The sequence below is a fragment of the Tachypleus tridentatus genome, chromosome 11 (assembly GCF_004210375.1).
Source record: "Tachypleus tridentatus isolate NWPU-2018 chromosome 11, ASM421037v1, whole genome shotgun sequence".
NCBI lineage: Eukaryota > Metazoa > Arthropoda > Merostomata > Xiphosura > Limulidae > Tachypleus > Tachypleus tridentatus.
In genome coordinates, this window is record NC_134835.1 from 92,379,280 (window position 1) to 92,402,216 (window position 22,937).

At 32.0% G+C, this 22,937-nt stretch overlaps 1 protein-coding gene across 2 annotated transcripts in view; it reads right to left on the bottom strand.

Moving 5' to 3' along the window:
* Positions 1 to 12,501, bottom strand: part of LOC143231551 (serotonin-gated chloride channel mod-1-like) — a 32,807-nt gene extending 20,306 nt beyond the window's left edge. For both annotated transcript variants that reach the window (XM_076466072.1, XM_076466071.1), the window contains exon 1: positions 12,332 to 12,501. In XM_076466072.1, the coding sequence (XP_076322187.1) occupies positions 12,332 to 12,417 (86 nt within the window). In that variant the 5' untranslated portion in view covers positions 12,418 to 12,501. The remainder of the gene's footprint in view (positions 1 to 12,331) is intronic.
* Positions 12,502 to 22,937: the final 10,436 nt, after the last annotated feature.

Here is a 22,937-nt window from a genome sequence, read left to right on the forward strand (position 1 = left end):
ACTAACTGTAACAAACCCACAATGATGTAAACTGTATCCTCGTGCGTCTGTTTATAAACTTTTAGTGTGAAGTTCTCGAAACCTCATTTGGCAACAATGTAGACCACATTTTGTTGATTTTTACACTCGAGAATCTTCTACAAATTTAGAGAACAGTCACATTTTGTTTTTTGTTACTAAATGAATAAAAAGTACTCAACGTCCATGTTAAATATATTGTACAAGAAATATGAACTTCTCTTGTCTTTCAATGCTGTTTCGCAGAACAAATTCTCACATGCTATTCTTCACTATACAAGATATACTAAAATTATAGTCCATTACTGTTAGATACATTAGTATCTGTTAGAGGTAACAGGGTAATCACAAAGTATAAAGTTGTTATTATTGAATATAAACATACTTGTATACAGAAACTGAACAAAATACATAATACTGAAGTTCAACAGTTTATCTGGAAGTTATATAAATACGCATTCCAACATTAGATCTCCAAACTAAACAGGGTACTTAACCAGTAAAGTCGAACGTTTCATATTTAAAATTCATAAAGTACGTAAGTACCAAAACATATTTACACTAATTAGAAGCCAACTTTATATAGTAAGATTGACAAAGTAAAATAATCAAAATACGATATACTTTACTCAAACAAAATTCAGTTCAGTGCTGATCGATACTGAATGTGTTCTACTGATATTATAAAATTGATATTAAGCAATATGAGCGTGACGCAATGCAAAACACAATATTTCGAGGGTGTAGTTGAAAGTAAAGTAGTTATATTTTACCAGGTATTACTTTCTAGGCATATTCCATTTAGTATAAACTTGGTTCAAAGTTTGAAAAAAATATTTTTAATCGCTCAATAACACCACTTATATATACCATAACGAAATGTTATATTCGTAACAATAGAACTTACAAGGTTCGTACCAGACATGTCTTTCGGTATTATTACATGGTGTCAGTTTCACGAATGGCTTCATGCCACATATATATATATACACACACACACGCATGTTCAATATGCTTTCCTGTATATATTGCATATAACTCTATAACCAACTGTACTTTTCAGTGTTGGTCATTTATATTAAGATGAGCAAAACAGACATGAACCAACCACAAAAATACGTTGTTATTCAGTTTTTGAACTTGGCCATAGACATATAAACTTCTAATGAATTATATAACAAGAGTAAGAACGAATAAATATTTTCCTCACGGCATTTGTCCAGATGGATGTCGATTTCTCATCAATGAAATGTTTATATACAACTAAAATTACCGACTCGTTTTCAAATTGTTTACTTTTGGTGAAGGTCACAAACTGTGTCATATCGAGTAATTTTTGTTTTTACTTGTTACAATACTTAATTATCGTAAAATTAACAAAATAATTAAAATAAACAGAGGGCACTAGAAGAAATTAGTGTGATTAGTTGCAATATTGACGGTATTTGTATTTTAATTTTTTTTTATATAAATTCATATGTTATTATAAAAACAGTGTGACGAATATAGACACGAATCTACAAGCAAATTCGTGCATAAAGTATTTAGAAAATTTGTTTAAAAAGTTTTGGAATGTGGATTATATAGAGGTTTCACGGTTAAAGTATGTTCTGGATAACCAATAGTCAATGAATTATACTATATATTTTCTTTAAAGCCCCTGAAAAGTCAAGGACTTTTATGAAATATGTTACCTATAATAATTTATCCCAGATGAGTTTCCGATTTATTATGTTATGTATGTTACGTATTACAATTTCAAATAGCCGTAAATTTTAATAATGAATTTAGAAGTTAATTGAATATCAATGTGTATCAAATTTATGATAATTGCCAACAAGATTGACACCCACATAAACACACTGTTCTTTATAATACAAATATATGTTAATACACTAACAATACAATATATAATAATGATTTATGTATAACAGTTTTACAAATTTATAAACAAAACTGAGTCTTTTGACTGGTCTGGAACTAAGTTTTTTGCTGACAGATTCATGGAGAGCGAATTAATTCTATGTTGATACACAGGAACACTTCTTTTGAAGGGAAAGCTAGCTAGCTCTAATCTCGGCTGGCTTCACATGGTTTAAAAGCTCATTTTTCACCAAGGAGAATACATTTTAATGGAAATACTTACGTCCAAAGTTAATTTACTGAAGTTAAACGGTTTATAATGTTCCAAATTTATAAACTTTCCTGGTCAAATATCTTTAGTTTTCCCGATAAATAAGCATTTATAACGATTATAATTTCCAGGGTTTATAGTAAATTGACTGTAGCAAACCAACAATATTATTAAACTGTCTTTCCACGTGTTGCGATTTATAAGCTTTAAGGTGAGGTTCTAGAAAGTTCAGCTTGCCCAACAATTCTGGTATTTACATAGATATATACATTACTGGTTCTTACGCTCAAGAATCTTCTACAAAATTAGAGAACAGGCGGAACTTTCGCAATACACGTATGCATTTCTATTTATATATTAAGCTGAAACAAACGTAGTTAGCAAAGTAAACACATAATAGTAAATCCATTACACCTCCCTGCTTAGAGAATTAAAAATTGGCATTAGATATTTTTAACAAATATAATATATATACACACATATACATTGCGAACAAAAAATTATACAACTTTAAAAATCATGAATATATAACAGAGTCAATATAAACAACTTTATGATAATAAAATTACGTAACACCTGAGAGTGCTTAAACACAGTTGATATCTTTTTGGCTAAATATAATCAGTAATGACACGATTGAGGTGTTCTTTGAAAGGTAAAAAACGTTTGAAAGATATAACCATAAAAGTCCTGCAACCAACTGACATGTATGACAAATTTTACAAAACTCGGAAACATTTTGCCTAATTTTTGGCCAACAGAAATGCCTCATAATTTTATCACATGTCTTGTTGACACCTAAATGAGCTCTCTCGGGAAATTCATGGGCAACTGTCAATATTTCATAACGATATGGTTTTCAGTCCTCTGAAGCTGATACATCTAGTGGTCTCCATTTTCTAATGAGCACACCATTTTTGAAAAGTAACCTTTTAGAACTTTCTCCAGTTCATTCTTTGGGAGTGCACATTTTCATTAGAGAAGATATCTGCTGATCCTTTTCTTGCTCAGTGATCAGCAAAGTCGCCCAAGTATCACCTAGAATACGTATGGGTATGGAATTAGCTGTGTAATTTGTCAAAGACACAGAACCAACAGACACAAAAGGTCTGAATTCCTCTTCAACTATACCGGCCTTTATATAAGTGGCCAAATCAACATCATCGGGTAATCTGGTCAAAATATGTCCATATGTGGACACGAATGCACTGGCCTCCTTTACTTTTTTCTTTTTCAAATGCCAACAGTGAGACATAACATGTCCAGAGAAGTAGAGAAACTGGATATTTAAAAAAAATTCTTCAACTGGCTTGAACATACCAAGGTTTTTGTTGAAATGGTAGGAGTTTTTTTTTTATGAAAAGTGGTTTTATGTGTTAAAGTGTGATCATTGGAAAAAAAAGCTGGTTCCTGTAGTGTTTCAACTTTCTTTTCATCCACGTAAGTTTTGAGGTAGTCACTTGTACAACATTTATATTTATCAATTAGACATAATTGTCTAAGTTTGTCGAAACTCTTACAAATATGCATAGAATTACAGCATCAATCAAAATAAACCTAGTTTTGTGGGCGAATTCTATATAAGTTTGGTTATTTTGTTTGCAATAACCTCGAAACTTTTGATGATAATTCTCCGGCACTAAGTCCTATGCTTGCTTTGAGAATAACTGCTTTAACCTTATCATAATCCTTAAAATCTTCTAGAAAGAGAGCGGCACAAGCGTTTTGTGTTTTACCAGTTAAAACCATTAGGAATAATAATGAACGACCGTTTTTCAGTGGAATATTCTATGGTTTGTACAACATTCTCAAAATGGTGGAACTATTTATCAACTTCATTTTTATTAAATAGTGGTACTTTATTATATCAATCGACTTCAAAATTGTAATTTTACCCTGGTCGAGTGCAGTTGAATCTAATTTCCATTTCGTTAAGCTTAATTTCTTTCTCGACTTCGATACGAGATCCTCTGGTTTCGTGACTTTTATTTTCTGCTTTAACTTCCATACGAACTTTTTCGGTCTCGAGTATTTCCTTTTTCAACTTCGATACAGGCTTGATATTTCTTTTTTTCGACTTCAATACGACCTAGTTTATTATCGGTTTTGATATGGTCTTGTTGAAGCTCCAAATTTTCGAGTTTAGCTAGATTTTTAATATAACTTTATCACTCAACTCTGATTCGCTAGTGGAGATATTAGAATATTTCACTGCTGTTTCCTCAGAAAAATAAATCATCGTCGACTAGTATTTCAATAATACGATTTTTAACCTCATTTCTTCTCATTGATTCCTTAACTTCTAATTTTTATATTTTGACAATTTCGAGCAATTTACTTTTGTTATATCTTTCAGTTGTCCGAGGAAGAGTAATTCAAGAAAACCTTGGTAATCAGACTTGATCAAATCTTGTTGGCATTGATAAATATAAATTGAATTAAAATTTGTATTTAAATTTAGATTGAATTTTGTCTCTGATTCAAATCGCGGACACTAAACCCCAATTTATTATATTATGTATTATAGTATTCCGGAAGAGCCTCTGATTTATTGTTACGTATGTTACGTATTACGATTTCAAACACCCATACATCTCAGTTTGAATTTAGAAGTTAATTATCGATATGTATTAAATTTATGATATCTGCCAACGAGATTGATACACATAATTATCTTTTTTGTTAACACAAATATATTTTAATATATTAATAACAATACAATTTATAATAACAATTATTACAAATAATGATTTTTATATAAGAGTTTTATAAACTTATAAATAACATTGAGTCTCTTAACTGGTCTGAAACTCAATTTTTTACTGACAGATTCATGGAGAGCAAATTTTTTTTTTATGTTGATACACAGGAACACTTCTCTTGACGGAAAAGCTAGCTAGCTCTATTCTTGTGTGGCTTCATATGGTTTAGAAGCTTATTTTTCGCTGAGAAAGATATTTAATGCCCTCATAGAAATACTAACATCCAAAGTTAATTTACTGAAGTTAAACTTTCCTGGTCAAATCTCTGGAGTTTTCTGATCAATAAGCGTTTATCACAACCATGGTTTCTGAGGTTTATAGTATACTGACTATAGCAAACCAACTTTATTATTAAATTATCTCTCTACATGTTGCGATTTCTAAACTTTAAGGCAAGGTTCTAGAAAGTTCAGTTCGCCCAACAATACTGAAATTTACGTTGGTATGTGCATTGTTGATTCTTACATTCAGTAATCTTCTACACAATTAGAGAACATATGTATTTCTAAATATATATTAAGCTGAAACAAACATAGATATCAAAATATATACATAATAGTAAATTCGTTACAAGCATAAGGTTGTTTACATGAAATTTAGTACAAAACTCTTTAGTAAGTTTTATTCTTACGTGCTGCTGAAGCAATTATTGATTCCAGAGTTATGTAATTTTACCAACTAAAGATCTCAGTGTTCATGAATATCTTTATAACAAACTAACAATAAATATCTGATGTTTTATAGGATGCTTTATAAACGATTTCCTTATATGGGGATTCTATTGTAACCCAACCCGATTTGGAAACTTAGAAAGTTTCTACCTGCGATAATATTTATTGTACAAATTGAGCATGTGTACTTCTCATATCTGTAATGTTATATCATTTTTGTTCTGCACATTTCTAGCATTTAGTAATATTTCAAAGTCTAACTCCCTACCGTATACTTTGGGAAAAAAACCTTTTTTTTTAATATTATGAGTGTATTACTGTTTGCATGATATCAATAATGTTCAAGAACAATATCTCCATCATGTCTGTATAGATAATACTTAAAACCTCAATTAACTCAATTAATAAAGATATTTATCACAACAAGATACACAATTGGTTTTTGATAATGTTCATAAACAATATCGCCAACATGTCTGTATATATACTGTTCAAAAAAAGTAAAGAAACAAGTACATATTTCAGTATATTTTTGTCATAACTAAATTTATGTATGAAAAACATATCCGTTCGTCTACAAGTGTATTTTTTAAGCTTGCGAGTGAAGTTTGAAGCAACTCAAACGAAACTCACCTCACTCAAGAAGAATACAACTTAAGGTACCCTATATAAATCAGGCTGTTACGTGAAACTATGCATTCCTCATTAATTCTCGAAACAAACACCAACATGGATCTTTTGCGGCTCGTTTTGTCAGCGTATACCTTCATCTTGTGTACTCAAGCAGTCAGGCGCTATCTGACAGAGAACGAGGTGGCCAGGGCAGTCCAGATGCTGGAGGATGGCCAAGTCCAAAGGAGGGTGGCACAGCGCGCCAGTGTGTCACCAAGCGTCATCAGTCGACTTTGGCGACGCAACCAGGAGACGAACTCTCATGGCAGGAGATCAGGTCAAGGCCGTCATCGCCGCACAACAGCCAGAGAGGACCGATACATCATGACTACCACTCTGCGGGACAGGGTAGCTCTGGCTCGGTCACTGTAAAATAACCTTCAGAATTCCATTGGAACTCATGTGTCAACCCAAACAGTTCGCAATCGTCTGTACGAAAGACGCCTTAGCGCCAGACGGCCTGCAAGAGGCGTTATTCTGACAGTGCGACATCGTGCAGCCAGGTTGGATTTTACTCGTCAGCATCTGGACTAGGAACGTTGTCAATGGGCCATCGTGCTGTGGACAGACGAGAGAAGGTTCACTGTGTCTCGTGATAATGGACGTGCGAAAGTGTGGAGACGCCGAGGATAGCGATTTTCCACCTGTAATATTGTTGCAAGTCAACGCTTACGGAGGAGGTTGTAATGGTCGCACGGACTTACTCATACTCGACAGAGATGCTCTGAACGCACGACGATATAGAGACGAAATTCTGAAACCCATTTTACCAGTGCTGTCGGCAATAGGTTCATTCTCATGCAGGTTAACGTGCGAGCCCACGTCACCAGACTGTGCATGGAATTCCTTGACGAGGAAGGAATAGAGACTTTCGAGTGGCCCGCCAGATCTCCAGATTTAAATCCGATTGAACATTGTTGGAATATGAGGTCGAGATGTGTTAGTGAATACCAGCACCCTCCTCAGAATGTACAGGAACTCCGACAAGCCCTGGTAGACGTATGGGTTGCCCTACCCCAAGATAACACCGATAGACTGATTCAAAGTGTGCCAAATCGGTGTCAAGAAAATGTCACAGGTCACTCTAGATATTAAATGTTTCAAACATTTCATGAATAAACACATGTAAACTGTTTAAAGTATTGTTTCATATCGGATATCAGTTTTGGTGATATTGGTCATATTCAAAAAAATTATTTCTCCATGTTTTACCGTTCATCACATTAAGAAATGGATACAGATGGAACTGAACTGAGGCAAATTACCTAAAAAATAAAAATATATTATTACATTTGAAACACTGAGAAAAATTATATAAGAAAATGTACTTGTTCCTTTAATTTTTTGAGCATTATATATATATATAATATTTTGAACCTGAGCTTGTACAGTAGTATCATATTCTCTCAACAAGAATTTTCTTTAGACTGTAATTTGTTTGTTTGTTACAAAGCACAAAATTACACAATTGAATATTTATTCTGTACCAACAACAAGTAATGGAACCTGAGTTTTAGTATTATAAGCTTAGTTGGTAGCTAGATATTTGTGTAGTTTATTTTGTTGCAAGTAAAGTGAGGTTTACCTCTATTGTTTCAACAATATTTTTACCTTGTCTGACGGTTTATTGGTGAGGCAACACTTCTTTTTATGTTACTTACAACAGTATTTTGGACTTTCTTACATTTTATTCGCACATCCCAGTGCGTAATATATATTTTTACGAACTTACAACACTAAACCCGGCGTTTGATTCCCTGTGCTTGATAGAGCGTAAATAGCCTATTGTATAGCTTTGCACTAAACAAGTGTTTTATAAGTAAGGTGACATTTTTTATGTCTTTGAAAACACTATTTCGGTCTTGATCGGCGGTTCATCCGCCAAGTGGTATGTTACTCACACTATACTTGTTACATCAAATGCCGATGAGACCTTTCACAAATATCAGGGTTCCTCAGGACAACTGGTATACCATAAACAAAGTAGTGGATGTGACTTGTTTATTAGTAAATGACTTTATAAAAGCTATAAGAACGTGAACCAAGTTGTTGAAGTGTCAAGAGATACATTCTTCGATGTTCTTTTCTATAATATTTTGATCTAGTCTTTTAGTTTATTTATAAAGCAATACTTTTTTCGACGTTCTCTACAATAAAATTTTGTTCTTGTCTTATAGGTTATTTATAAAGTGATACTTCCTTCCATTTTTTTTACAGCAGTATTTTGACCTTTTTGGTAAAGTTATACTTTCTTCGATGTTTTTACAACAGTATTTCGACTCCTAACCTATAGTTTATTCTTAAAGTGATACTCTTTTCGATGTTATTTAGAACAATATTTCAACATTTGTCTTCCACAGAGAACATGTTCATTATTTATTTTTTGGTTCATGGTGAAGTTAAAACGTTATGGTCAATCCCACTATTCGTTGGTAAAAGAGTAGCCCAAGAGTTGGCGGTAGGTGGTGATAACTGGCTATTTATACATTACTAAATTAGAGACGGCTAGCGCAGATAGTTTTGTGTACTTTGTGCGAAATTCAAAACAAACTATTCATTATGTGTCTGCTTCTGAAAGATTTAGGCATCTTTTGTATCGCGCAGAGAACTAAAAATTGTTTATAATGCAAAACAACTACGACCAGGAATAACATTGCTAACAGTTTGGGTCTGCTGCTAATAGTTAGTTTCATATCAAATACCCTCAGGGTGGATCTGCTTCTAACATGTAGTTTCGTGTAAAGTACCATCAGAATTGGTTCTGCTGCTAACATATAGTTTCGTGTCTAGTATCAGCAGGATATATCTGCTGCTAATAATTAGCTTCGTGTCAAGTACCGGCAGAATGAACAATTAAGTTACCTATAAGAATTTCTGTCACCACAACTCCAACAGTGACACTTGACTCGAAACTTCATGCCGTTTACCCACATGGTTGGATGACATTGTTAATAATCTTAAACACGGCTGATTCTAGTGATTTAGTTGAAATTAGATATTATTTTTCAGTCTTAACTTTATCAAAATTTACCAAATTCGGATTTACAATTAGTTCTAGGATACTGAATAGTCTCAGTACGGTTTCAGTGAAAAACGAAATCACCTTAAAATGAAATCAAGGTTCGCGATTTATACTGTAATTTTTCTGTGTAATTGTACAGAATGTTTTCAAAGTGACTCTGGTTAGACAGCACATGCTTAATCAATTTAGCCAGTTCATCTAGGATGACACGTCTCTCTTTGTTATCATGTCATTGGTTACGATAGTAAACAGGGTTGCAAGTTCCAGTTCTGTCTGGTCACAGGTAACTTCATTGTGTCATTATTAAAATGTTCATAGTATTATTGGATAGACTTGGTGACTTGGCTCGTAGTTTAAAGGTATGGTTGAATAGAATAAATGACTGTAGCGAGGATAAAGACGGATGTAAGTTTAATTAATAACTTTCGCCACTAAATAACCTTGTCACACCACCTCAAAAATAATACTGAACAGTTATATCCAGTGCTACATCGTTTAAACTAAGTAAAGCTTCTGTAATTTAAGGCAAAACAGATATTGTAGAAGTTTTTTGTGCGTGTTAATCACAAAGTTATACAATAGGCTATCTGTGCTGTACTTACCGTGGACATCAAAATCCGATTTTTAATGTCATCAGTCCTCAGACTCACCCATAAGACACCTGAAGATGCATTGTGGAATTCAAAGATCTTATGAACTACTTGGGTCTGGTTTTATCGAAGACTTTGTCAGACCTTCTTAAAAACATATTTGATATTAACTTAATTTTAATTCATGTTTTCTATTGACATTTTTTACTCTGAAAGCTTAAGATGGTCTTGATAGAAATAAATATTGAAACAGGTAATCCGAATTATATATTTAACAATTATTTAATTTAGCATAAAACGGATTTTGTTTGTTTGTTATTAAGCCCAAACCTACACAATGGGCTATCTGTGTTGTACCCACTATAAGTGTCAAAATTTGATGTTTATTGTTATAAGTTTTTAGACTTACCGCTGAGCCAGTGGGAAGGGGAGAGATTCCATATCATGAAAAATAAATATGTTTTGAAATAATTTAGTTATTTTATAACACATCAGTTGACATAAAGCGTCTCTGAGGTAATAGCCGTAGTTTTAACTCCTATTACCTATCTGAGTACTTTTTAACCCATTTATTGTTAAACGCTGAGCTACACAATTGACTATCTTTGCTTTGCGCAATGCCTATATCGAAACTTGACTTTAAGCTCTTTAAGAAGTGCTAAAGTTGAATACATTTTACGGTTGGTAGGTAAAGTTTAACAAATAATTACTGTATGTAACATGTAAATGTTCACTTTAAGCCTTGGCATAGCAGCTTATTGAATAGCTTTAATTTTTTGTGTTCGAGTATATACAAAATTTTAGCTCCTAACTCTGGTTCGCGAGTTCGAATCCCCGTTACACCAAACATAGGGGCCCTTTTAGCCGTGGGGGCGTTATAACGTGATAGTTAATCCCACTATTCGTTGGCGGTGGGTGGTGATGATTAGCTGCCTTCCCTGCAGTAGTTTTACACTGCAAAACTCGTGTAGCTTTTTGCGAAATTCAAAACAAACCAAACCATGGCTCCATCTCTTGGCCGACTTAAGATCTAATTTCAGTCGTGGCAACTGAAGATATCCTCTTGTGAGAGATTGAAGTGTTTAAAAGAATAACTTAACTCTGGTGAATCTCTTCTTTAGAGAAGTGATTAATTTGCTGTTTGGATAACTGTAATAATTTAATAACGAACCTAACTGATATTATAACTAGTCAATAAGTCTGAGAAATATTTATTGATGTTTAAACAAAACGAAACTAGAAGGTTACTGCACTATAAAGGTCAGGTGTGGCCTGATGAGTTGCGTGTTCAGACTATGAATCAGACATTTCATGATCAGAGGCAAAAACGCACTCTGTTCTTTGGGGCTAGAGGTTTTGTTATAAACGTTACGATGAAATCCATATTCAGTAAAATATGCTTAGCTTAGGAGTTGATACTGGGCGCCATTAACTATAACCGTTCCTTTTAGATTATCAGTCCAAAATTATAAATGGCTATGCTCAGATAGCTTCCTATGTAGTTTTGTGCAAAAATCCTGAAATAAACAAAAATAAAATTTCTCGTTCATCAAAAATGGTATCCTTTTCCATAACATGTAACATAACATTTAACATTTTCCATGGGGAAGCTTGGTATGGTTAAATATCGGTGCTTGTGTGGGTTGTTTTTCTATAAAAAGAAATATCAGGTTTAAAAACAAAATAAAATACCTTTCATCTGAATATAAGATAAAGGCAGATGTACTCATAGTCATGCTTACCCAGGGTTAAAAGATATAAGCAACAATGTGGTTAAGACCCATTCAGTAGTTTCCAAAAACATACCCTTAGAAAGAGAAACAATACACACGATTATAAATATCGTGTTGACACAACCTACTGTTGTGTTTATTTGAAACATTATGTTAAAGGTGGTCTTTGGAACTTAACAGGAGTTGTTTCTATACCGTCTTAAATATAGAAGCAAGGTGAGTCAGTAAACGTATTTTAGTTCATTCACAAAAGAATTAAAACATAGCAAATGTTTTAGCCATTGTATCATATTATAATAACATAGAATGAAACCAATTCGATTGGAAATTTCTCGCAAAAAAACAAAGACAAAAAACAAAGTGGTTTTAATAGGCGGACCATAGATTACGAGTTTATTATTAATGTTAAATAAAAGCTGTTATCAATTATTTACATCGATATTTTTTATTTATAAAATTATTACTTTATAACTGCATGCGATATATTTATATGTTTAAAAGCAATATTTAGAATAGATTTGGAAATATCATAAATATTATGTTTTCATTTCAGTAGAAAAGTCCTAAAGGTTCGAAAACGATAATTAATTAATGAAACTTAAGCTGGAATTCTGAATGCATTAGAATTAAAAAACCATAATACATCATCTTTTACATTATAGTAATTGGAAAACTGATGTGATGTTTCTAAATATAAACCAAAAGAAAGGTCCTAGTATGATTACTTACTTTGTCAATAGCTGAGCATTTTGTGATCCTCTTACACAAAATACAGCCCAGAGAAGGCTGAGTACCAGTAGATACAGAGGTTTCATACCTGTATTCACTTATACTACTCACTAATAGGAAAGCTTATCTCTACAGCCGATGAAGTCTTATATGTGCTTAGCTGCACACGACCTCGGTATAACTGTCGGCGGACAAACACATACAGGTCTATATTATATGGACATATGGCAGTTGTCAAAATGACGTCATGTTATTACTATAAATCAATAGCTTTCGTACGTGTTATCACAAAGTTGTGTGCTATTTCATTTTTACTCATATTTTATCAACTAATTATTAATTAAATAAAATGTATCTCATAAACGGAAGTAATGTTTACCTTAAGAATCAGATGACCTACATCATGAAATTTACGTATGGGGTTTATATAACTGAAGCTAGTAAGAAAAGGAAAAGAGTTACTAGAAAATTTGCGTGATGCATTGTAATTAATTCGTTTAAATAATATTTATAAAGTAAATCATTGGTATTTCACCTTTTTAATATTATTTTAATTTATCCTTCAATGGCAAAAATAAAATTAAGTTCTCTAGCTTTGTAATACTGTTCATAGAATCAGCCCATGAACTGTAAACGAATTATCTTAAGATGCAAGAAAAAGAAATTGTTCATTAAGTTGAACACAAAATTTAAATTTTTTTAAATACATTAGATAGTTAAAGAAACAATAATAGAATAAAACTCTTTTCTTGTTAGTTGCTTTGAACAGAAATATCAAAACTGTACGGAGATTGAACATTTTAAATTAAAACGATCTTAAAGCTTCACTACATCGTTACAAGTGATGTCACCACGTCCGGTCATTCTCTGTCCGACAACCCCGCATCTTGAAAATAGTTCTGCAGCACAGTTTCTATTGAAAGAGACATCATCGTAAGGATGTCATATCCAAAGCACACCACTGTAAATTAATTTTTCCATAATCCATCTATTGTACAAAGACAATGATTTCAACAAAAATGAGGAAAAGATATATTTTTATGTTAAAATAGTAAAGATTAGGGAAACAAAATAAATTTATATAATAACAAGATAAAGTATAATTAAGATAAAATGCAAAAAGTTTGTATTTTTCAACATATTTTAGTATTTATATCGTACTTTATGTTTTTGCGTTTTGAAACAATACCACCTTTACGTTATTAACACTTAGCTGAAACGTGGTTATATGAAAATTTTTATTATAGTTTTTCTGTAATATTACATCCTGAAAGCGACCTTTAAATTCAGTAGAAAAAAGTAATAAAGAAAGATAAAAAGAAAAGTAGAAGTGTTGAAGTGTTTTGTTATTTGTATCCTCATGTGAAAATACGTATGTTTGGATTATACATGTATATAGCGTAATCATAACCTAAAACAATAATTACTAAACAAAACCTGACTTCTAATCTTTCAGCTTGTTACTAACAAAAAACATTCTAACTATACCCCATTCATGTGATTAGGAGAATAACTAAGGCCTCAGTTTTATTCTGTGGGACTTGTACTATTCGATAAGAGACCCTTTCACAGTGCCCGTTTTTTAGTGCTATATTTGAGAATCTGAAATTCTACGAAAAATACAGTTACACATTTCTTTAATCTTAGTTTAGAAAAAAAAATGAAAATTAGCCTCTTTTCCTTGGTTGCCATACATATAGATCTAGTCTTCAATTCTTACTCAAACTTTCTTGAAAAAAATTAAGTAAAAGCTTAAACAGGTTAATATTTCACGATTTTTTTACTGTGCTAGTTTTATTTAATTTGTCAAATCAATGTTTATAAATATCCTCTTCATAGAAGTAATTCAGTTTTGTGTAAGTTTAATTTCGGAGAACTCGAACAAATATACAGATTTATTAAATGTATTTAATTTAACTTTATTTTTTTTAATTCCTTCCATTTCAAAACAAGTGTAAAACTGTTTTTACAAAACGTTTTATCCGGGCAATTTACAGTGTGCTTAGTGTTTAAGCAACATGCTTATACGATTTTCCTATCTGGTTTAAATGGTAAATTTATTCGTTTTAACGCTTACGTGTTATGTTTTATTATCAACTACTGTGACCGAGGCCACTTGGGATCAACAACTCCCTGTTTGTTTTCATTTGTAAAATAACATCTAATTCTTGGTGGTATAGCTTATCAATCATACATTTATCAGTATTTTAACAGGCATCAAATTAAAGAAACCTTTGTCAGTGATCTGAGAATTCCACCAATAAAATACATATGTTTAATGGTAAAACAAGACTAATAACAAATATGAATCAGTTAGCTACCATTCACTCGTGTACACTACTAACTTGATTTTGATAGTACTTTAGAATAATTACGTAATCAGAAATGAGATGTGCACATGATATTTTGCGACTCCTGAATATGGATCTTATTGACAAACTAGTAACACAAGCCTGCGATGGTTTTATGGTATTGAAATTTTTACATGTTCTACAGTAATTCCTACAAGCTGAATCTGAAAATGGAATCCATTTTTTTCCATCACGTACACATTTTTCGCAAAACGTCACGTGTATTTTTACATAAGCGAATAATTTTTACTGAAATCGGGTCATATTTTTTCACAACCACTGGCTGTAGATTTTTTTACTAATCACAACATAAAAATCTTACCGATCGTTATATAATCCAAAACATAACAAAGATAGTAATATAAAGTATTCATTGTGGTAAACGAAAAAAATAATTACATCTAAAGTCCTTAGGAAATACAAAAAAAGTGAATATTATTTTTGAAATCTGCGTAGCTAAGTTATGGAAAATCAGTTATTAAAAAAGAAAAAGCTTTTATGAAGTTAACATTTGCAGGCCTGCGTAATAGATCAGTAAAAAGGTAGGAGCGTTTGCAGATAGCACTGCACAACAAAGTTTTTGCTTCCTGAACACTGTTGGGGGTTCCTTTTAGATTTTTGCCTGCTGATCACGAAAATCACATCCAAATTTGCCCATCACGTACTGTTTTATCAAAATCTTCAGTTTTACCAGGACATTGTTACAATGGAAAAACGATATCAGTGCAACTGGAATCTGTCAATGCTTGCTGACACTGTTGAACACTGCAACGTGATGTACCGGATATTGAATATAAACGAAAATCAGGAGCAAAACACTTTTAATTATGTTGAGCTTAATCATATTAGAAACATAAACGCAATTAAATATGTTATTGCCGGTAAACAGTTAACTGTCTATTTCTCAGAGTTTCTACGTGATGAAGCAAAACCAAAACTACATTTGTGCATACCCACCAGGTACCTGTCACAATCAGCAAAAACTTTTCAGGAAGGAAAACTTAAAAAAAAAAAAAAGTGCAGTGTAGTCATTTGTGCACGAATTTTCCAAAACTATTTTTGTTCCACCAGTATGCTGATAAGTTACGAAATTGCTTATGGAATATTTAACGCAAAGAAAAACGAGAACTATCTGTCCTAGTCGTCCCTACTTTTACATTGAAAGATTAGAATGAGTGTAGCTAGTCATCATCACCCATCGCCAGCTCTTGGGTTACTTTTTTACCAATGAATAGTGTGATTGGTTGTAACATTATAATGCCCGCACGGCTGAAAGGTAGAGGTCAGAGTACAAATCAAGCGCTCTAACCGCTTGGCCATGCCGAGCATCAAATAAAGTAAAAGATATTTATGATCAAATAGAAATCAACGGGCTAAAAGAATTCCACACGCTCTCAACATAGAATCGTGTGTATTTCTTTCAGCAAAGCCACATCGAGTTATCTGCTGTGTTCACCGAGGAGAATCGAACCCTTGATTTTAGCGTTGTAAATCCGTAGACCTCAGCGAAGGACCTTAACATACCCCAAAACTAACAGAAAAGTTACCCTAGGGAGTTGAAGAAAGTATCAACAATATTTACAGACAATAATAATATACAAAGGAAATAAATATAGTTATATTTCGACACTAAGGCTTTTACGACATAATAAATAAATAAAAACATTGCAACAGCGTTACTAAGAGTCAAATTAGCTTTAGAAGTAGATTATAAGGATAAACGGTAATACACATAATCAAACATTTTAAAGACGAATTATTTCGATAGATTTAAACCCATTTTTAGTAACACCAGCTGCATCTTATTATTTGACTTGTGCTTTGAAAACCCAATCAAAGCAGGTGCTTTAATTTTTACTTTTATTTGTTAAATCATGTCCTGAAAGCAAAGTAATAGTGTGTGTAACTAAATGTAGAGTATTATTTTACAACTTAAATGATTTCAAACTGTTTTCCGTCATACATTAATATTAGATACAGTTATCAAAAATAAAATGATACATTAAAATTGGTTCATGTGTTTTTTTAAATCAGAAAACAACCATTTATCAAACACTTGTGCTCTCCAGTGGCATAGTAGTATGTCTGCGGACTTATAACGCTGGAAACCAAGCTTTGTGTTTAAGTACAAACAAACCAAACAGTTGTACGTTTTCTACTTATAATTATTGGAGTTTCACATTTCGTATGGTATCTTGTTTTCTTAGCATAAATCTACTGCAGAAACTTGCATGCACAATAATTACAAACTTCTACATTGCAAAAGTTGATACACTCACTCAGAGATATAACCTAATATTCTGAAATATTCAATGCGAATTTTTTAGAAAGTGTACTTTATACCATACTCTAATATAATATAATTATAGTATACTATACTATTCTATAGTTTTTAGTATAGTTTTCTTTTTCGCATGTGACGTATATTCTTGACAGCGCATTGCGCATGTTCCGCCCGTTCTCGAAATATGCAGAATATCCTTGAAAGCAATAATTAAAAATATTTGTTTTACGAAAGCGCGCCAGTATTTTCAAACATTGTTGTAACTTGGGGAAAATCGCATGATTAAAGACAGTATTAGAAGATTATCACTAGTCAGCTACAATCAGCTGACTGGAAATGCCTATTAATCCGAAAACTACAGAATTGGACCAGCCGTGAAGTGTTCAGGTTTATCAACAAATACTTTTTTTGCTTTTCATGAACGTTGATAAAAGATTCAGTTCCTGATCAGATATAAGACACAGTATTGTTTGTAAAACTGTTGTATATAAATTATTATTTGCAATAACTACTAATAATAACCGTTTTTATAAATTGTATTGTTTTTGTTTTTATATTAAAATACATTTATGTTAAAAAATAAAATTGTGTGTATCAATCTTGTTGGAAAATATCATTAATTTGATACACATTAACATTTAATTAACTTCTAAATTAAAATTACAATTTCTAGTTGTTTGAAATAGTAATAGGTAGCATAATAAATTGGAAACTCGTCCAAAATAAATTATAATACATAACAATATTCAGATTTGTCGAGAATATTTCAATATTTAGCATAATAATCATGATATGGAGTTTCCATTTTTAGGCAGTATTGTATCACAGAGCAGAAAACCAAACAAACAGCACAAGTGGCTCACTGTGTAGTTGTGTATCAATACATTAATGTTGGAAATAGAAATTACCTGTGATATCAAATATTATTGAATTGAGTATTACCTCTCCACGTACAAACATAAACTGTAGTTCGGGAACAAAAGAAGTCAGTATAAATAAATCAGGTTTTCAAACGTTATATGTTAAATATAATACGGTTTGCTTGTTTGTTTTCAGTTAAGTATAAAACTGCTCAAAATATCAGATATACCTTTATTTTAGTGTATACATTTGGAAAAAGCAACACTCTCAAATACATAGGAAAATAACCTTTCACACTTCAGTAATTCTGAATTTACAAGAAAAATGATCTTGCGAATATATTGTTTCATATAATTTGGTCCCACAGTGGTATGTCTGCGGAGTTGCAACATTAGAAACTAAATTTCGATAGTCCTGGTGGACAGAATACAAATAGCATTTTGTGTAGTTTTTTTTTCTTTCTTAAGCTATGAACAAAAAACGGAAATAAAATACATGGATTAAAACGAAGATTTTATAGTTCCGTCTTCTAGCCCGGATTATAGTGTGGGTTTATTATGATAGTTGAAGGTCATCAACCTTATGAACTTACACGTTCAAGTTATGGTGGCGAAAATCAAAGAACAGCACACTTGTATGTCTGGGAGCTAAACTTCCGGTGATCAATACTCATGAACATCATTCAACAACTAACTGAAGTAAAAATGTAAAACTTATGGATTCTTTGTATTATTTGGATCACCACACAGCCAGACTGGATCTACATGTTTATGTTATTTGGATTTAGACTTTTATGTTGTTTGGATCATCAGAGACCTAGGTTGTATCTAGATCTTTAATTGTTTGGATCATTAGACAGCCAGGTTGGATCTACTAGACCTTTATATTCTTTGGATGATCAGACAGCCAGGTTTAATCTCGACCTTTACATTGTTTGGATAACCAGACAACTAGATTGGATCTACACGTTTATATCGTTTGGATCATCAGACCATCAATTTGGATCTAGACGCTTACATTACTTGGATCATCAGGCAGCAAGTTATCATTCTTAAGTAAGAAATAAAAATCTTAAGGATCTAAAAGATCAGGTCATAGAGGTCAAAACGTAAGAATGGTGTATATATTATGAAGTCCCGTTAATGAAGGTTGCTTTCAAGCATTAATTACCTTAGACTGAAAAGCTCCGGTGGTGAAACTTTATAAGATAATTTGAGACTTCGTTCACTAGAGAGCTGTCGTGAACTTACCCAAAAAACGTATGGATTTGTAGGTAGATGTTATAATGATTTAAGTAGTAATTTCCATCTTCAGCGGCCATGAAACAGTTCTTATGATAGTAATTAAAAAACTGCACAAAAATGCAATTACTCCTCTAATTGCATACTTTATGTAAACAAATGATATTAAAAGACTGTCAACCTGCTACCTACATATATTAAACTACATCTATGTAACACAACCAACTGAATAAAGGTAGTTTTCTCTGATTTTTCTGGTATTAGGATCTTGGGGATAGATCTATTTAATTACAGTTTCGACTGTAATTATGGACATTTGACCATTGAGCTTCCCACTAGAATGGTTATAGGCATTATAACCAAAGTACATGTAATTGAAGCTTGTGCACTTTTATTGTTTTCTTTTGACGCTGAACAATATGACTGGTATGTGTTGGTCGTTACCATTAATCAAGTCATCAAGTAGACCGAGCTTACACATTAGCTGATACACCACTGACAGAGCACTAGGTATAATGAATTTACATGGATCAGGAAGCTGATTCCAAAATCCATAAATTTATAAGTTATGTGTGGTGAAAATATACAATTCACTCTTACACCTCCAATCCGGTGGTTTAGCAGCATGGCTGATATAAGTTTTCAAGTGGAATAGTGCAAAGTCTGTTTATTGTGATTGTTGGCTTACAACTGAACACACACCTAAATCAACACAGACCTAAATAAAATATTCCACAGTAAAATACATTTACTGCCTCAGACAACCACAAAAACTACAACAGTCAATCTATCAGAATATTGTACCACTATTTGTAAGTCGATCCACCCACTAACAAGGAATTTTAATAAAAATGCTAAGTTTAGTTGAATTTTGCAGTTGATTATTTATTTTGTTAAGCTGACATTGTGGCTAGAATTTAATGGTTTTTAGATTGCAGCACCTCATGGCATTATCAACTGTTGAAACATAGTTGTTTCATAATTATTGAAGATGCGCACAAGATGAAATAATTATCTTGTTGCTAACGAAATTGAGGATGAGCTAATCCTTGTAGCATAATAACAGTTCAAACTGAGCTTTTTACGTTGTACTGGATTGTGTTGTAATGAAATTTGAAGATAAATTTTGAACTGCTTTATGATTTCACTCTAATATTTAGAATGCTATTTGAAGTAAACCAAAATGTTGAGCACTATAAACTAGTAAGACTATGAATGTATTTAGCTGCACCACTAACTATCGTCGTTGAAGTTACAGCATTTATTGACAGAAGTGACATAAACTTCAAAATCCATTCACTTATCTCCTTGAGACTTTTAACCCTTTGAAACATCTTGCTTTATCCACAAAAAATTACCTATCAGTAGCATATTCCAATGTATGTGTTGTCCCAAGGGTGCTTCTTACAGTTGCAATGACAGTTGCTTCTGTTAAGAGCAATTTATTTGAGTTGATATTAATTAAGATCTGAGATTGTCCATGTTTCATGAGTTTCTCACAGGAGTGTCCACGAAATCCTTTGAAAGGATGTTACAAGTTTACTTTCCCAATAATTGCCGACAAGTTTGTCACAATATCAATTAAAAAGTAAATTGTTATACTTTATTAACTACATGAAAATTATGTAAATACACAAATCTATATTTTTAAGTGAATAAGACAAAGTTCCTACTTTTATACAAAACAACGTATTCAAAAGACCCTACAATTAAATATCATAAGACACAAATTTTCATGGTGACCATGAATGTGCATTTAATACATTCTAAGTATTCAAAACATGTAGGTTTATAATAGCAACACATAAGACTAAGAAATTATATATTATATTTCTATTTCTAAACCTGTTTGTAATTTCATAAAATACTCAGATCTTTTCTAAAAGTTCTTTGTTTATCAACTATTTTAAAATAAATTTGTGGATTTTATTTTCAAGGTTGTAGTAAAAAAGTTCACAAAAGTTAAAACATATATATATATATATATATATTTTTTTTAATGTGTCACTCTGCCGGGTCTTAATTCTTGACATTTATGTTCAAAGATTTTAGATTAAGCTAGTGGGTCATAAGAACAGAATTTTATCAGATTTCTTAAACTATACTAATAGACTTGTAAAATAGACTTTAATTACCTTTTTTTTTGGACCTGTTGAATTAAAAGGTTTTGAGCCAATATCTAAAAAGTGTTTTTAAAATTAGGAAAAAATATTAAAGACATACATAGTTTTATTCCTCAACATATTCAACAACAGAAATAAACTTTTCAAACTATAAATTTTGAAATATCAGGAATGCAATTGTTTGTGTAAACAGGCGTGCCAATGACATTTATGAACAAAAGAGGAAAAGGTATATAGCCTGGCGCCTGACTAGGGGGGTCCGGGGGTATTCACCCCACGAAATTAAAAAAAAATGGATACTATTTGGTGTGATTTGGTGCAATCTGGGACATAATTTCTTTATGTTTTTTGACATTGCAATGTTGGAAAAGTACACAATATATATCATATAAAATAACAAAAGGAAATTAAAAGACTAAATCAAACTAATAAAAACTATAACTTTCATTTACAGTTTTTAGCAGATTGATTTATTCTTTTAATTTGCATTCATTTTTTAGAAGATATATCAAAATATCTAAAGTTAACAAATAAAATAAAAAGTAATTAAATGAAATTTAAGATTGTTTATTTGCTATTTATTCAGTTTAATTTTTTTCTAAATCAAAATATATTAGTAATATGAGTTAATAAAGCCAAAATAACTCAGTAAATATTTCAAATACAAATCATTTCATTATTATCCTTCTTGTCATCAATAACATCATCATCATCAACTACTGGTATCCTGCCAATTAAATGTTTTACAGTCATTGCCAATAACTACTTCTCTGCTGCATATATTCCATACAATTTTCAAATCACATAAAATTACTCTTTTGACTAATCATGACTACCAACAGTTCAAATTGTTCATCTATGCAATCTTGTCATTATACTACTGGTACCTTAATGTCAGCGAGTTTTCCATTCTTTCACAAATTGACAATACAAACTAAAACAGCATATGAAGGAAAGCTATGACATTGCTTAAAAATTCAACTACTGATATGGTTCAATATTAAACTACTGATATCAGTGATATGCCTCAGAAATTAAATTTTGTACAGTCACTGACATCAACAACTACTGCTGTGCTGCATGTATTCCATTAAAATTTCAAATTACTTAAAATTACTCTACATGACTACCTACAGTAAAACTTGTTCATCTATACAATCTTGTCAGTAAATTACTGGTACCTCAATATCAGTATATTTTTCATTCTTTCACAATACAAACTGAAACAGCAAATCAAGGAAAGCTTTGACATTGCTTCAAAATAAAATTAATGATATGCTTTAAAATAAACCACTGGCACTGTATGCTGCAGATAATAATAAAATGTTTTTCAGTCACTGATATCAACTTCTGCTCTGCTGCATAAATTACAGTCAAATTTCAAATCACTTAATTTCCTTTAATCAATCTTGGCTACTTTCCTCTTTTTCGAGACAAGGGTTTCCAGTGCTCTCTTCCGAGCTTTTTTTCTCTCCTTCTCTGAATGGCAGCTCTCTGTGCCTCTGCGGCTTTCTGGACTTTTTCTTTAGCCAAGGTGGCTGGGCCAGATTTCACAGAACCATAGGCCTCAAGCCTTTCTGCCCTTTTCTTCTGATTCTCCCTCAGCTTCGAGGTATACTTTGAAGCTGCTGATCTAATGTCCTTACACATTCTCTTGTCTACAGGATCAAAATGAACATCTTTCCTTTTAAACATTTCAATCGCTGTTGTTTCTTTGGAGCGTAGAAAATATTTTATCGTCTGGTA